The sequence below is a fragment of the Pseudorasbora parva genome, chromosome 13 (genome assembly GCF_024679245.1).
Source record: "Pseudorasbora parva isolate DD20220531a chromosome 13, ASM2467924v1, whole genome shotgun sequence".
Lineage (NCBI taxonomy): Eukaryota > Metazoa > Chordata > Actinopteri > Cypriniformes > Gobionidae > Pseudorasbora > Pseudorasbora parva.
Window position 1 is genome coordinate 18,996,158 of NC_090184.1, and position 17,121 is coordinate 19,013,278.

Genomic DNA, 17,121 nt, shown 5'->3' on the forward strand with positions numbered 1-17,121 from the left:
TGAGGGTAGAACACAGAGGATAGCAAACACAAACGAGACTAATTAATTACACACAGCTGAAAACCAATGACACAAATGAGGAGCGGGAAACGTGAACAAAGGAACCACGTGACAAACGAAAACAAAAAAGTCAATGTGGGCTATAACAGAACGTAACTGTTACAAAATGATAGTGAGACATCAGCATTAATGCTATTAATCATGTAATGTGTCATGTTTGTAAAACTTATTTCCATATCAATTCCGTGAATTCCTTTTATGTGAGTAGTTTACTTCCTCTCTCTCCCTGAAACTGTTGACACAAATACTCATGCACAGACACGCTTTATCTATTTTCTCAATTAACTGACGTTTTAACAGCGTGAAGGGACTGCTGAGTGAAGCGTATTAATAAATCTTGAAGGGTGCAACACATAATGGGAGGAGCTGAAGACAAACTGACAAATTACACAGTCATGCTGACACGCACTTTAGTGAATTGAGGACTTTGAGACAAAATGTCTCTTGAAAGGGGTCTAATGATGCTTTAAGTGTCTTGTCCTATGCTGAAAAGTGCTGACCGGCTGTTTTTATGGTGTCATATTATGTAACCACGCTCTCTGACACCAGTTACAAGGTCATAGAATTTTCTGGTATAAAGGCCTGGAATGATCTCAATGGAGCAATTCCTCCTGAATAAAGTTACTGGAAGCTTTACAAACATTTTCAAAGTCAAGAATCCCCCATCTGAAGTCACTCATTAAGCTGTGAGTCAACACCAACATGTTTCTTTGGAATCTTACGCAATAGGAAATGCTGACTCGCAATAATCATGTCCAAAAGTCTGGGACCACCAGTGAAAATGTTTATATGCATTCTTTTCTAATTCAATAGACTAATTTCCTTACAAATCCACACATGATATTGTCAGCATAACAAAAGGTTTAAATACTTTTTAAAACACATGAATAGCTACATTAACAACAATTTCTAAGAATGTGGCATGAGACGTTTTGCTGTAATGATGGGGATGCTGAAGCTGTCACGGACAGTTGAAAACCCAGTGGTGCATGTTATCTGTCGTGATTTCTGGATGTCTTGGTTTTCAGTGAAAGAAAGAACATTTGAACACATTTGAACTTTTTGACAGAGGGATTTACATGGCCAATGTTACATATTTGTTTGATTAGCGCCCACTGTAAAAAAAAATATTGTTGGTTTACTTTTAAAAAAGTAAGTAACCCGGTTGCCTTCACATTTTGAGTTTATTGAAATTAAAATTGAGGTTTTTTTTAGGAAATTGGTTTAATAAATAGAAAATCTAAATATTATTGTATCTGAACCACATGAAAAAATGGGATAAATCACACACAAAATGTGAAAAATAGCTCAATTTGCCATGTTCACTGCGTCATCATAAATACATAAACACACATAATTACCTGAAATGCTTACAACATCTTTTAATAATATTTGAATAAAGGGCATTGATTCTCAAAAATATTCATTGTATTAAATAAAAAATAATAATTTCAATGAACTCAAAATTTTAAGGCAACCCGGTAACTTATTTTTTTATTTTTACAGTGAGAGATACTGCCAACTCTTCAGTAATTGTTATTTATTGTAGCAACATTTTATTAATTTTTTTCAGTCTGGTTTCAGACATTTGGACCTCACTGTGTTTATTTTTCCATACACGTCTAAGATTATGGGTGGGGTGAATGCATTGCATCACGACCCTGTCGTAGTTGTACCTCTGAAGCTCCTGAGCTTTTAAAAACAGGGTGACGTTTAATGTGAGTAATGCGTGTCTCAACCTTCAGGAACTTTTGAAAAATAATCCTGTCTTAGCCAATCACCATGTAAGGTTGATTTATAACCTCTGGAGTTAAAATTTAATTAGCACAGATTATATCTGTCCCCAGTCCTATTCACTCTTGTCTACAAGAAAAAGGATTCAGTTTTATGGATTATTAATGATTATGGTTCACCAGACAAAATCATCTGTGAGGTATGTATGTATGTATGTATGTATGTATGTATGTATGTATGTATGTATGTATGTATGTATGTATGTATGTATGTATGTATGTATGTATGTATGTATGTATGTATGTATGTATGTATGTATGTATGTATGTATGTATGTATGTATCTATCTATCTATCTATCTATCTATCTATCTATCTATCTATCTATCTATCTATCTATCTATCTATCTATCTATCTATCTATCTATCTATCTATCTATCTATCTATCTATCTATCTATCTATCTATCTATCTATCTATCTATCTATCTATCTATCTATCTATCTATCTATCTATCTATCTATCTATCTATTTGCTTCATCTTTCCGTCGGTCTGTATGCATCTGCATGTCTGTCTATATCTCATTGAACTGTGAATAGTTTTTCAGATGTTGTCCGTAATTACTTTCACAAGATCTCTTTTGACAGTTTCAACATGAATATAGTATAGTGGACTAAAATCTGGAAAGAAAACTCAGGGATTGTATATTGTGTGACTGTTGTATGATTTGGATTTACACATGGATGTAATCCCTGACCTCGACACATTTTGGGCTCAGTATCCAAAAACAATTGATGGAGTGCTATGACATTGTAGAATGAATGCTGAGCCTTATTATTAATCTAACAGAACAGCTGTAAACAGTGATGATGATGATGATGATGTGTAACTGTAAAGGGTTTGTTCAACAGGTCCTTTGAGATGGGTGACATTTCATTGTTATCCGTTTCTTCTAAAAAATTACCAAAGTTTTACACCCGTGCTTCCATTCATGATGAGCACATGTGGAAAAGGTGATGCAACTTGTATGCTTTTTTTTTTTCATTATGGGGTTAATTATGATCACAAAAATTTGCATGCCTGTATACTTCTGCATAGATTTGCAGCTCATTGTTTCTGTGAGTACAGTTCATTGGTCTGATTCAGTTCACTGATCATCTGGGAATGATAAAGTACATTACATTGAAGTGGTGGTGATAAGCACAAAATAAAAATAAATACAAATGGCGTTATATTTGTATTGTGCGTAATGAGTGATAAATCTCATAAATGTCACAATTTACAGACTCAAATGTGTTTATCTGAGATGTTCACATTCTGTATCCATTCAGGAATATGGTCAAGAAATCTCTTGTTGCTGGGCTGGTGGTCTTGCTTGTGGCTGCAGTGGGTTTTTTCATGGGTGTGTATTTGGGGATCGGAAATAGGAGACTCGCTGTATCCTCGGGCCATTTCTACTCAAAAGCAGCAGTGGCAGCAGATGCCGGGAAGTGCTCTGAGGTTGGGAGGTAAGAGTCCAAAGAGCCAAAATTTTCCTTGCATGTCATTGAACGTACCTTACGCACCCAGCTTTCTTTATGTTTGTAGGGACATCTTAAAGCGCAATGGTTCAGCGGTCGATGCTTCTATTGCTGCTCTGTTGTGTGTCGGGCTGTTCAACTCGCACAGCATGGGCATTGGAGGAGGGCTGTTCTTCACCATATACAATGCATCTACAGGTAAAACACTGACATTTACGCATTCGGCAGATACTTTTGTAGGAATCCAACCCATGACCTTTGTGTTGCCCTCAACATAACACATTGAATTAAATGTAAAACATATTCCTGAAAAACTGACATTGTTTTCTAGTAAGCCTGACACTGAAGGACATTGCTTTAGGAGTTAAATATGACGCAGAGGTTATTTGCCATTCAGCAGATACTTGTCATGCAAAGTGACTTAGAGTACATTATTTGAAGTGACATGGCAACCTGGGGTCAAGTGCCTAGAAAAAAGTGCACAGGATTGAGTCAGCATCATAGTGACCACAAAACATGCGTCACTCTTGCTTAGGAGTAAACATCAGCTAATGATGTGAATAACCACTACCTCATTAGGTGAAGCTAACAAGAGTAAACAACAATTGATGGTGACACACAAGACTACAATTTTTAGTAATTTCTAGTCTAGACAAACAACATTCAAAATGACAGTCTTGACAATGGAATAAATAAGTTTCATGTTTTTGTCCACAGGAAAGGTGGAGACAATTGATGCCAGAGAAACTGCTCCAATGAACGCTTCAGAGGACATGTTTGGCAATAACACCCAGCTGTCGCGGAAAGGTACATCACCATAATATATAGTCTAGCCTCCATTCTATAGGTGCAGATTTATGTTTCTGCCGATGGGGGGGGGGGGGGTGTCTCTCTCTCTCTCTCTCTCACACACACCTGATGATTAGTAGCAGTTCGCTAAATAAAATAATCTAATAAATACCTGTACAATTTTACAATAAGCACTTAGTGAGCATGTTGAGATTTGCAAGTACACAAGATAAAGTTTGAGCGTGCGCATGCAATATCTGAGCGAGGGCAGAGCCATGAGACCACTGTATATTTGAGAGTGCGCATCTAATTTTGTGCGATAGTGAAGAAAATTTGCCTGTAAGTGGACCCTTTAAAAAATAAGCATAATTCAAGTTAATTTTCTTAAGTATGATTAAGTAAAGTTCAAGTATACTCTGAGTATACTAATACCAATTTACTAGAAGTATACTTGTAGGTGTATGGCTTCAATACTACTTGGGACTAAATTGGCCAACTTTTTAGAGTATAAAAGTATACTTTTAAATATACTATAAGCGTAACAGTAGTAAACTTTAAGGGGTAAGGTTTTTCATTTGTACTGCAGCTATACAACAGGTGAACTTATAGGTATACTGATAATATATGTTCTTTTAAAGAGTATTTTTGAATAAATTAACAGATAGGACAGGAAATGAGTGTCATATCATAGACCTTATTGCAGTTTTGGCACTTGAATGATGATAACACTGTACTGCGTCTTCTTTGAATGGCAGGGGGGTTGTCCATCGCCATACCAGGAGAAATCCGTGGTTACGAGATGGCGCACAAAAGACATGGGAGACTGCCATGGAGGGAACTGTTTCAGCCCAGTATAGAATTGGCACGCAATGGTTTTCCAGTCGGCAGGGCCTTGGCCAATGCCATTGCAAAAAACAAAGAATCAATTCTGAGTGATGTGATGTTGTGGTAAGTTGGCTTGCTGCGATAGTCTGTGTTGCCAGTTACCAGGGTTCAGACGAAACACTCGTAACATCACTTGCCCACCGTGGCACCGCCCCCAACGTCGTTTAGATTTTTATAGTAATAAAATCAATTAGTTCACTTAGAGAACAGACACTACAATTAAAAACTGAACATGTCTGATGGTTCGGTTCATGAGAATGAGAGTCGCAGCACAAACGCAGCAGGAGTCAGATTTCATTCATCATGAGAGCGAAGAGCTGACAAACAAGATGACCGTGGAAGATTTGGTTTCAAAGCAAATTGAACAGTTTTTTTGTTTGTTTTTCATTAAGAATAATAGGCTAATGAACCCACCATTCAAGCAAATGCCGCCCTGCGAATTGGCACTAATTCTAAACTGAAAATATATGAGCACGGCCGTACTGTCATTTCTTCACGGCCCCACTGTAATTCGTGGTGCGTGTCCACTGGCGCGTCTCTCATGCTTATGGAAGCTTAACTTCAATAGGAATTCCCTGAAAACACTCGCTTTGCTCCGTTTTGAATCCCTGAGCAGCTGTGCACATTTTACTTTCGGTTTAGAATCAGCCATTTAAAAGCCCCCATCACACGTTGATTAACCGGTGGAAAATTTCCTCAACGCCACATCCCTAGTGGTAAGGATATATCTTTTGGACATTATACAGAAACAGCAATTTGTGTGAAAATCCAGTTATCATAAATGAAAATGGCACATTGAACTTCTCATCGTCAAGTAACAATTTCAGATCACAACATACATTTCTTTCTTTCACACTCTAAACACTGCCTCTACAAGTATTGATCTTGTCCTCTCTCTGTTTCAGTGAAGTGTTTTGTGACTCAAACAAAAACCTCCTGAAGGAAAATGATATCATTCGATATCTCAGACTCGCTGACACCTACGAGAGGATAGCGGAAGAAGGGCCGGATGTTTTTTACAATGGATCTATGGCCCAGAATATAGTGGATGATATCCAGGCAGCAGGTCACTTCATTCTTTCTTTGTTGTACCCAATTTATCATGCCTTAAAGGTCATCTGACCTCATTTTAATTAAATATGCAAATCAATCTGTCTCTACAGGAGGGATTATAACACTTGAGGACCTAATGGAATATAAGCCAGTGTTAAATGAGACCCCGTTGAAGTTAAATGTGGGGGAGTACACCATTAATATTCCTGATGCTCCATCCAGTGGACCTGTTCTCGCTCTGATTCTTAACATAGTGGATGGTGAGTCTTTGTTGCTGCCTAGATAGTTAGGAAAATAGATAGGTAAAAATGAAAATTGTCCCAATTTCCCAACTTCAAGCCATCCTAGGCATATATGACTTCTTTCAGACGAATACAATCAGTTATATATATAGACATATATATATATGGCAGTGGATGGGGGGGGGGGGGGTGTATTTAATATGTTATTCCATATGGCTGCTGGGGGTTAAAATGCCTTCTGGATTTTAAAATCAGAACCGCAATTCACTGCCATTATAAAGCTTGAAAGAGCAATAATATATTTTTAATATAACTGACTGTGTTTGTCTGAAAGAAGAAAGTCATATACACCTAGGATGGTAAATCATGGGATAATTTTAATTTTTGGGTAAAGTATCCCTTTAAGGATTTAGAGATCATGTTGATAGATGCATGACTGAGTTATGGATGACTATGAGAGGGCATGTTGTTCTTTTACCAGGACTTGAGTACCTGATTATGTAATAATCCCCCATCACCGCAGACATTTACGAACTCACTCAGAGACGATACCATGTCAGAGTGCAGTCTTCATTGAGTAATCCCAGGATTACGCAAAAGAGCTTCATTCATGAGGGCGAACAGCATCGTGTTATGCATTAAGAAAGAATGTACATTTAGCTGATCATTTTTGCAAAATAAACGTCAACAAGGTAAGATGTGTCAGCCGGAAGGGGTTTATTTTGCAATAGCAATTAGATGAATGTACACTATCAATTTAACGTGACATGTCCTGTATAGTAGAACACAGCAGCAGCATATAGTAGAATAGTAGAACACAGCAGCAGCATATAGTAGAATAGTAGAACACAGCAGCAGCATATAGTAGAATAGTAGAACATAGCAGCAGCATATAGTAGAATAGTAGAACACAGCAGCAGCATATAGTAGAATAGTAGAACACAGCAGCAGCAAATAGTAGAATAGTAGAACACAGCAGCAGCATATAGTAGAATAGTAGAACATAGCAGCAGCATATAGTAGAATAGTAGAACACAGCAGCAGCATATAGTAGAATAGTAGAACACAGCAGCAGCATATAGTAGAATAGTAGAACATAGCAGCAGCATATAGTAGAATAGTAGAACACAGCAGCAGCATATAGTAGAATAGTAGAACACAGCAGCAGCATATAGTAGAATAGTAGAACACAGCAGCAGCATATAGTAGAATAGTAGAACACAGCAGCAGCATATAGTAGAATAGTAGAACACAGCAGCAGCATATAGTAGAATAGTAGAACACAGCAGCAGCATATAGTAGAATAGTAGAACATAGCAGCAGCAAATAGTAGAATAGTAGAACACAGCAGCAGCATATAGTAGAATAGTAGAACATAGCAGCAGCATATAGTAGAATAGTAGAACACAGCAGCAGCATATAGTAGAATAGTAGAACACAGCAGCAGCATATAGTAGAATAGTAGAACACAGCAGCAGCATATAGTAGAATAGTAGAACACAGCAGCAGCATATAGTAGAATAGTAGAACACAGCAGCAGCATATAGTAGAATAGTAGAACACAGCAGCAGCATATAGTAGAATAGTAGAACACAGCAGCAGCATATAGTAGAATAGTAGAACACAGCAGCAGCATATAGTAGAATAGTAGAACACAGCAGCAGCATATAGTAGAATAGTAGAACACAGCAGCAGCATATAGTAGAATAGTAGAACACAGCAGCAGCATATAGTAGAATAGTAGAACACAGCAGCAGCATATAGTAGAATAGTAGAACATAGCAGCAGCAAATAGTAGAATAGTAGAACACAGCAGCAGCATATAGTAGAATAGTAGAACACAGCAGCAGCATATAGTAGAATAGTAGAACACAGCAGCAGCATATAGTAGAATAGTAGAACACAGCAGCAGCATATAGTAGAATAGTAGAACACAGCAGCAGCATATAGTAGAATAGTAGAACACAGCAGCAGCATATAGTAGAATAGTAGAACACAGCAGCAGCATATAGTAGAATAGTAGAACACAGCAGCAGCATATAGTAGAATAGTAGAACATAGCAGCAGCAAATAGTAGAATAGTAGAACACAGCAGCAGCATATAGTAGAATAGTAGAACATAGCAGCAGCATATAGTAGAATAGTAGAACACAGCAGCAGCATATAGTAGAATAGTAGAACACAGCAGCAGCATATAGTAGAATAGTAGAACACAGCAGCAGCATATAGTAGAATAGTAGAACACAGCAGCAGCATATAGTAGAATAGTAGAACATAGCAGCAGCAAATAGTAGAATAGTAGAACACAGCAGCAGCATATAGTAGAATAGTAGAACATAGCAGCAGCATATAGTAGAATAGTAGAACACAGCAGCAGCATATAGTAGAATAGTAGAACATAGCAGCAGCATATAGTAGAATAGTAGAACACAGCAGCAGCATATAGTAGAATAGTAGAACATAGCAGCAGCAAGGTCATGGATTCATTCCTTAGGGATGCATGAACCATAATGTATGGCTTCAGTGCAATGTAGTTCAGTTGCTTTAGATAAGTGTTTGCCAAATGTATAAATGTAAAATAAATATTTATTTAGAGTTCAAAATATTTAGCATATTATCTTTTTTAAAAAGTCCATCATAATGTATAAAACAAGCATTCATTAAGACAAAGATAATAATGTTTTAAAAAATATATGAATACTGAGGCAATATACACTGCAATCTAACAAAGAGATTCAAGTTGCCAGTGCCAGTTCTCCTTATATTAAACAAGAGAAACGAGTACACAAGACATGTAAGTGCAACTTTCAATTAGCCGGACGAATGGATTAATACACTGCCATTGACTATGGAGAATATTAGAAAATATCTGACTGCTTTTTTCATTCCAAGCGCTGCTTTTCCATTTTTTTTCTATGCATCAACCTCATGTCATACATAATGCAATTGTCAAACCATTTAGTGTATGTTCACATAGAAAAACAGTGGACAAAAAGCAAAAAATGCATTCTGTGTAAATGCTCCCTATAAGACTAACCAAATTCTGATTTTTATGGACATGTATTACAGTGATTATTCACATTAAAGGTGCTATATGTGATTTTTTTCATTCTACTAAAGCATTAAAATACCATGTTTGCAGATATTTACGAAACATGTTCACATACTCATCAGTTATTCTACTTGTGGGTTATGTGTCAGAATGTCTGTTTTTGTTTTGGTCTATCACACGGCAATTTACCTAACAGTATTTTGACACCCCAGGCCCAGGTTGCCAGTTGGAGAAAAACTCAGCGTATTGTAGCAATGGAAGCCAGCAAACAAATTGGGTTAGAGATCACAGGTTCTACCCAACCTAAAAAGCCTCAGGATCCATATAAAAACGAGAGCAGTTTGAGGAAGAGGGGGTGGGAGAAATGACTCTCTCCAATATTTTGAATTTGGACTGCAGTACCAATTTCGACCAACCAGAGATCAATATATACTGCACATTCAAATGATTCAACTCTTGTTTTCTAGGTTACAACTTCTCAAACAGCAGTGTGTCCACGGCAGAGAAGAAGACGTTGACATATCATCGCATCTTAGAGGCATTTCGTTTTGCTTATGCCAAGAGGAGTAAACTGGGAGACCCGCGCTACCTCAACATTACTGACGTGAGTTAAACTATTTTGTATATATTTGGATTTTATTTATTTATTTTTTGCCTTGCACAAGGAGTTATGGGTATTAAAGCAACCTGATCTCATGCCCTTTTTACTCAGGATGTGTGAAGTGGGTTATAGAGTCCTTTATATTGTCTGAGGATGTTTTCCCAAGGTCTCTAACTGTTTCCGATTTCATGCACCTGCGAGTTCAATGGCCTCTTGTAAATCTCTTTTCAATTATCTCCTTTCCCAGCTCCTCCAAAACATGACCTCAGACTACTTTGCAGACAACATCAGGAGTAAAATCACAGATGACACCACTCACCCAGACAGCTACTACGATCCAGAGTACTTAGTACCCGATGACCACGGCACGGCTCACCTGTCAGTCATCGCAGAGGATGGGAGTGCAGTTGCGGCCACCAGCACCATCAACCTTTAGTAAGAGAAAAAGGGCACTAGACCTGTGTTTCTCACTTTGTTTTATTTTAAAAACACTGTTCCTCTAACAATATTTATAGAGGCTCTCATATGTTAGTCTGGATCTTTGAGACAAAAAATTATAATTGTTTTTGGAGCCAAAAAACATGAGGAAATGCTATATTTTTGTTCTCTTCATTTTGATCTGATTTTATCTTTCTTGTTTTCTCAGTTTTGGCTCTAAGGTGATGTCACGCTCGACTGGGATTATCTTTAATGACGAGATGGATGATTTCAGTTCTCCTTACATTACCAATGGCTTTGGGGTTCCCCCTTCACCCAACAACTTCATTCAGCCAGGTGTCTTCCAGCCTAAACAAAATGACAAATAATACCCGTTTTATTTCTATAGACACACTGGTAAACTTGAAATGAATACTAACATAATACTTTTGCCTTTTGACCAGGCAAAAGACCACTTTCATCGATGTGCCCCACGATAATATTTGACAAACACCACAGAGTCAAAATGGTGGTTGGGGCCTCAGGTGGGACGAAAATCACTACAGCAACTGCTCTGGTAACCACAAACACCAACATATTATTTTTATATATATATATATAATGCATATGCCCAACATGCAGCAGTTTCCCAACAGTAGCTTTGACACACCGGATCAACTCATTTATAAAGATTTCAAGACTTAAAATTAATGTGTTAGATAAAGAAGGGTTGGGAACATTACTTACAAAAACAATTCCAAACTGTAAATAAAAAAGGAATGCAATAGTTTACAAATCTCATAAACTTATATTTTATTCACACTAGAATATAGATAACATATCAAATGTTGAAAGTGAGACATTTTGAATTTAATGAGAGCTACACATTCCAAAAAAGTTGGGACAGGTAGCAATAAGAGGCCGGAAAAGTTAAATGTACATATAAGGAACAGCTGGAGGACCAATTTACAACTTATTAGGTCAATTGGCAACATGATTTAGTATAAAAAGAGCCTCTCAGAGTGGCAGTGTCTCTCAGAAGTCAAGATGGGCAGAGGATCACCAATTCCCCCAATGCTGTGGTGTAAAATAGTGGAGCAATATCCGTAATCAGTGAAACAAAGCATTAACCTCCCCTTTTTCACTTCTCCCAGGTGATCCTGAACTCGCTGTTCTTTAACTACGATCTAAAGAAAGCGGTCATGGAGCCCAGAGTCCACAACCAACTCAACCCCAACATGACAGTAGTGGAACAGGACTTTGAGCAGGTGGGTTCCAGCACTTGTCCAATGAACTTTCTTAATTTAAGTCATGATAAAACAGTTAATTGACCCTGAAAGGCCTATGTGACATGATGCTACAGAGTGTTCTTGATGGCTTGGCTCAGAAGAATCATGTAACAGAGCTGCTGAGGACGCCAGGAGCAGTAGTTCAGGCCGTCGTGAGACAAGGGGACAAACTCTACGCTGAATCTGACCCCAGGAAAGGCGGCTATCCTGCAGGATACTGAACGCTACTACCTCTCGCCCTTCTCACATTTTTTGGACCTTCAGTCATTGGTGGCTCAATCAAGAACCAGGAAAAACTAATATTCACATCCAATAACAATACACCTCTCAGTCCCACAATTACACCACAATGGACTACAATGCACAAGGTTGCACAAAGACTCCCTGTATTTATTAACTTTTTCTTTTTGATAGGAAAATGTTTTATTGGTATCAGTAGTGCCTAACTTTTGTATTGAACAGTCTATGGTTTTACCAAGATTATTTATTCCTTTTGTGTGTAGAGAAGAGTATTGATTATCAGTATGTGGGGGTCCTTTGACACCTGATTCCATTGTACAGGTTTTTTTTGTTGTGTAATGGAGGTCCAATGGAGGTCCTTGGGTTAATGGACATGGGTTAATGTTGAGAGTGCTCAAAATGAGGATGTGCGACTCTTGTTCAAGTCAGGGAAAAAAGTATGAAATTAACATGGTAATAAAATATTACAGGTATTTATTGTACATCATGAGATTATTCCCAGCTAACAGGGAATGTTCTTATAACTTTGGCTAATGTCCCTGCAAGGTTCTCCAGTAATGTTAATATAATGTTTGTTCAGTTACCCATTGCCCGTGTGAGGAAACTCTATTACTATCTGTAATGCTGAATGTTTCATTAAAGCAGCAACCACATATTAATTTTTAAATAGTGAACTGGAATTATATTCTTATGGTGAAGAGAAGCTGTTATTGACATCAGAGCCATTCAGAAGTAAATCTTGGGAGAACGGCATGCATGGCAGCATCAGATTACCTCACTGGACATGTACCCTCTGTATACAGCCATCCTCTCCCGAGATGACTTGTATAATGTAAAATGCTGGACGACAATAACAACATTTTTTTCTGTTATGAGTAAATGACTTGTGTACGTGAAACAGACCTGAGCATTAAGGCAGAAAACACATTATGTTCACTTCAGGTTTTTCAGGTATAATTGTGTAACTGTAATTTAAAAACATTTTAATCAGGCCATAAAAAGGTCTTAAGAATACCTAGGTCCATAACAACATCTAATATTAAACGTGTATAGAGAGATTCATTAGAATCACCATCCGAAGTGATTATCTAATGTTAGACAGATTTTATGTTGAATTACATTAAGAGCTATCACTAGACTGTTGAATGTTGTCATCTTTTTCACCAAATCATAAAGCTGCAATAGCCTATCATGCTGTATAATGTATATCATTCAAGCTTTTTCATGAAGCTATGTTAATGTTTACCATGAAATGACACTGTGGTGGAAATGTGCATTCTGACAAATAAAATACATTTGTGTATATATTTTTTAAACACCCACTGTCCTCTGGCTGTTGCTATGCCATTCATTAAACGGTTTTGGACCGATAGATGTTTGCCGGCGCATTCATAAGTGCTTGTATAAATATTTTAACAGCTAATTACTAAATAATGCAAGCTGTATTTTAATAAAACAGTTCCATTTGAACCATCTCTAAAAATTAAAGGCATGCACATCCCCAGTCAGCAGCCACACACAGGAATATAAAGTATTTTTTTTATAAAGGTAAAGGAGTGAACTTCAAGTATAATACTAATTAAGTAAACAATATTTAACCTGTTATGCTAATGACAATCTGGTGTCTAAAGGCCTTTAATAATTTCTGCACCACCAAACAGAAATGCAATTTAGCCGACCTCGTCGAGAATAAGGAAGGCTACTTTAAAAGTATTCTTTTTGCATAGTACTAGGAAAGCAAATATTTGGACATGGGGACTGTTTTCATAGTTTTACTCGTTACTTATATCACTGGTCAGTTAAATAGCCCACGCTCAGTCTATTGATTGAAAGTTATATCGTGCTGCTGGTTCAGATTTCTTAGCAATCAAGATTTGTCATGACTACTTTAGCCCCTCCTGGTAAGATTCCTCAATATTTTTGTGTATTCAAGTGTATCCAACCGCGTCCCGCACATCCCACACAGCAGTTCGACGAACCACGCCCACACTAGCCTACAAGTTACATAAAACAGCCAACTACTGAATATATAATTTAAATTTAATAATAGCATATATAACTATTATATTTTATGTTTTGTATGGTGTTACAAAAATATATTTCACATAAACTATATTTCATGGATTCCACAAAAGTACTAAGCAGCACAACTGTTTCAAAATTAATAATAATAATAAATGTTTCTTGCACAGAAAATCAGCATATTGTGATTTCTGAAGGATCATGTGACACTGAAGACTTGAGCAATGATGCTGAGAATTCAGCATTGCCATCAGAGGAATAAATTATGAATTTAAATGTTTTCTCCTGTTAAAAAATGCCTTAAAATAGCTTGACTGTAACTCTACACCCTTGCTTCATTTAGTATGCATGTAGCCATTAAAATGCAAATGAGTCCTGCCTCCACTCACTCTTACAGGCTCCTCTACAATTCGATGTATCGAATGGTAGTGTTTTATGTATCGCTCTCTCCAACCTCTAACACATAACGCGAATTATTACACTCTAAAAAATGCTGGGTTAAAAACAACCCAAGTTGGGTTGAAAATGCACCGACCCAACAATTGGGTTGTTTTAACCCAATGGTTGAGTTGTTCTTACCCAGCAATTGGGTTGTCTTAAGCAACATTTAACCCAACCACTGGGTTAAAACAATTCAAACACTGGGTTAAAACAACTCAACCATTGGATTAAAACAACTCATTTGTTGGGTCGGTGCATTTTCAACCCAACTTGGGTTGTTTTTAACCCAGCATTTTTTAGAGTGTATGATTAACCCTTTAGCTTTACGACATTACAAAAACCATGTTCCTGTTCACCATCTTTCGTCTGCCTTCAGTGTCAGTCAGTATCATTAGAAACGCTTTGAACATCATAGAACATCAGTGGCGAAAAGCATATAGTTCATCATAACATTATATTCATAATCCACCCGCTACATCGCTAAACGTACACAATTTATTTTATAACAACAGAGATAACCTGGTTCTCTTGAGACTCACCTGCTTCACAGCATATAATGATATGCTCTCAATGCAAAATGCTGAACAATTAGTTATTCAAGGCTAGAGTATTGTAATGCTCGAGTTAGAGTTCAGCTAGAGTAGAGTTCAGCTCTACAGCTATAGAGTTCTTACTAGAACCTGGAAGTAATATCCATTGGATCCCTATTAAACATTGCATAGCCTTCATTTTGCATAGCCCACATCAAATGGTTTAGCTCCTCAGTACGTGATCGAGCAATTAACGCATTATAGTCCCTCACGTCTATTTCAATCTTAGAACTCTGGCCAGTTGATATGTTGATAAACAGTTGATCTAATGTTGAATTACATTAAGAGCTATCACCAGGCTTTTGAATGTTATGCATCATAAGAATGGCATCTACGCTAATATTAGTCTATCTGTTTATCCTAAGGTTTACAGTAGTTTGCAGGATCCAGGCCATATCCAGATCAGATGGCAGACCTGCAACACGACCAAAATGCAGCCCATGTCAGCAGAGCCCATGTCAACTAGACTCTCCTGTGAAGGCCTCATCCACTTCACTTTCCTTCGGTACAGATGAAACCATTATCTTAGTTATCGAAAACAACTAAAAATGCTGTATAATGCAAATTTTGTAAAGAAAAACAAGCACAAGCGCACTTGCCTATTGACTAAACACGTAATGCTTACGGGCATGGCGTTACCGTTCTCACAGATTTTTTTAAACAAGAATGAAAACGGTATCATTTCAAAACTATTTCTAAACCTGTTAGGGTTTGCAGTCGCTGGTGTCGTGTAAGTGACACCAAAGAAAATAACAGATTGGACAAAAACTTTTTTCTCGAGCTAATGTACAGCTAAAACAATCTTCCATTGAGTCCTATTATCACTGTAAAGGTAAAACAATATATTGTGATAAGTATTATGAAGGTGACTTGACTAAAGCCTGCCGCCCTCATGAAGTGTTGGTTACAGGGTTAAGATTTTTTAGAAACTCCAGTTGCAGCGTTGCGTGTAGATGGTAAAACCGGAAATTTCAGCTTGTGAAGTCGAAGTGTGCTGCGTGCGTCATTCTCTCCGTTGTTTGACGTCAGATTGTGAGTCTTATCTCTTTTGTTTGAGTCGAGTCTATGCAATGGCGATGTAGCTTTTAATAACTCTTCTAACAGCGCTTATCACATAGATACATGTGCAGTTATCTCATTGTATTGCAGAACAGAGGCGCCAGAATGCAATAATACAAAATAGTAAGGCAAGTGTGTGAAGCTACAGTCCACCTGGCCGTGTTACCTGTCTCTGACTCCAAAGTAAAGGAACTTGTAGAAGGGATTCACCGAGCCCAATGGCATCCCTCAGTGCGCTGGTCGTGGATGGGACCCATGTGGAAATCAGGCAGCCAATCATAGTGTGGTTTTGCATTTATATGTGAACAGTTTTTCTTTCTTTTTTTAAACGCTTGAGGAGGAAAATCTCTGGTTATAAAAATATGTGCGTGAAGACTAGGTAGTTTCACTGGAGTTTAAAGGAGAAAATAATCAGCTATAGTGTTGACTTGTGAATTTGCACAGGTTTGTCTTAAAGGGTTTTCACCCAAAAATGAAAATTATTCAATTACTCACCCTCATGTCATTGGTCACCCGTAAGAGCTTCGTTCATCTTCGGAACACAAATGTAGATATTTTTATTGAAAGGTGATGGCTGAGAAAGGCTACAGAAAGGCCTCTATTATTGGCATCAGTACATTCCCACTCACACCCATTAAAGGCGCTAAAAACATTGATACAAAGTCCATCTTACTACAGTGGCTGTACAATAATTTTTATAATAATAATTAGTATTATACAATAATAGTTATTGTGCGCACAAAAATAAAATAATGACTTTATCCACCCAGTTATTGACGTTACTCGACGCGTGCGCGAGAATATGACGCAGATCTGACGTCCTTCGAGGACCATGCGTAGGACACACAGGCAGGAAGTATCTTGTTGCTATGCCAACAAGTTCAGCCTCGTTGCGTTCTCACGCCAGTTATATGAATGAAAATTATTTATAACTTGAAAATGACTAAGAAATGTTTCTTGTCTTGACAATGTACTGTTCTAAACGTTTAAAATGCACTAAATAGTTGTGATCCTGTTTACCACAACTATCCGTTTGAGGTAATAGAGCTTAAAAAAACAACAAAAAAAGCTTGAACTACTTAATTTAAACACCATACCTACGCTTGCAATGTATATCTAGCGGTGGT

General features: G+C 37.5%; 1 protein-coding gene across 3 annotated transcripts in view; it reads left to right on the forward strand.

The window, feature by feature from the left end:
• The window catches only part of ggt1a (gamma-glutamyltransferase 1a), a 92,512-nt gene extending 79,383 nt beyond the window's left edge, over window positions 1-13,129 (forward strand). The window contains exons 1-14 of one of the 3 annotated variants that reach the window (XM_067413354.1): window positions 1,703-1,993; window positions 2,706-2,807; window positions 3,126-3,302; window positions 3,382-3,512; window positions 4,032-4,121; window positions 4,859-5,051; window positions 5,894-6,054; window positions 6,152-6,301; window positions 9,803-9,939; window positions 10,184-10,371; window positions 10,583-10,710; window positions 10,818-10,930; window positions 11,508-11,621; window positions 11,717-13,129. In XM_067413354.1, coding sequence (XP_067269455.1) covers window positions 1,959-1,993; window positions 2,706-2,807; window positions 3,126-3,302; window positions 3,382-3,512; window positions 4,032-4,121; window positions 4,859-5,051; window positions 5,894-6,054; window positions 6,152-6,301; window positions 9,803-9,939; window positions 10,184-10,371; window positions 10,583-10,710; window positions 10,818-10,930; window positions 11,508-11,621; window positions 11,717-11,863 — 1,866 coding nt within the window. In that variant the 5' untranslated portion in view covers window positions 1,703-1,958 and the 3' untranslated portion in view covers window positions 11,864-13,129. Of the gene's footprint in view, window positions 1-1,702; window positions 1,994-2,705; window positions 2,808-3,125; window positions 3,303-3,381; window positions 3,513-4,031; window positions 4,122-4,858; window positions 5,052-5,893; window positions 6,055-6,151; window positions 6,302-9,802; window positions 9,940-10,183; window positions 10,372-10,582; window positions 10,711-10,817; window positions 10,931-11,507; window positions 11,622-11,693 lie in introns of those variants that run through there. The other 2 variants (XM_067413356.1, XM_067413355.1) reach the window with 2 other exon arrangements.
• The last annotated feature ends 3,992 nt before the right edge of the window (window positions 13,130-17,121 follow it).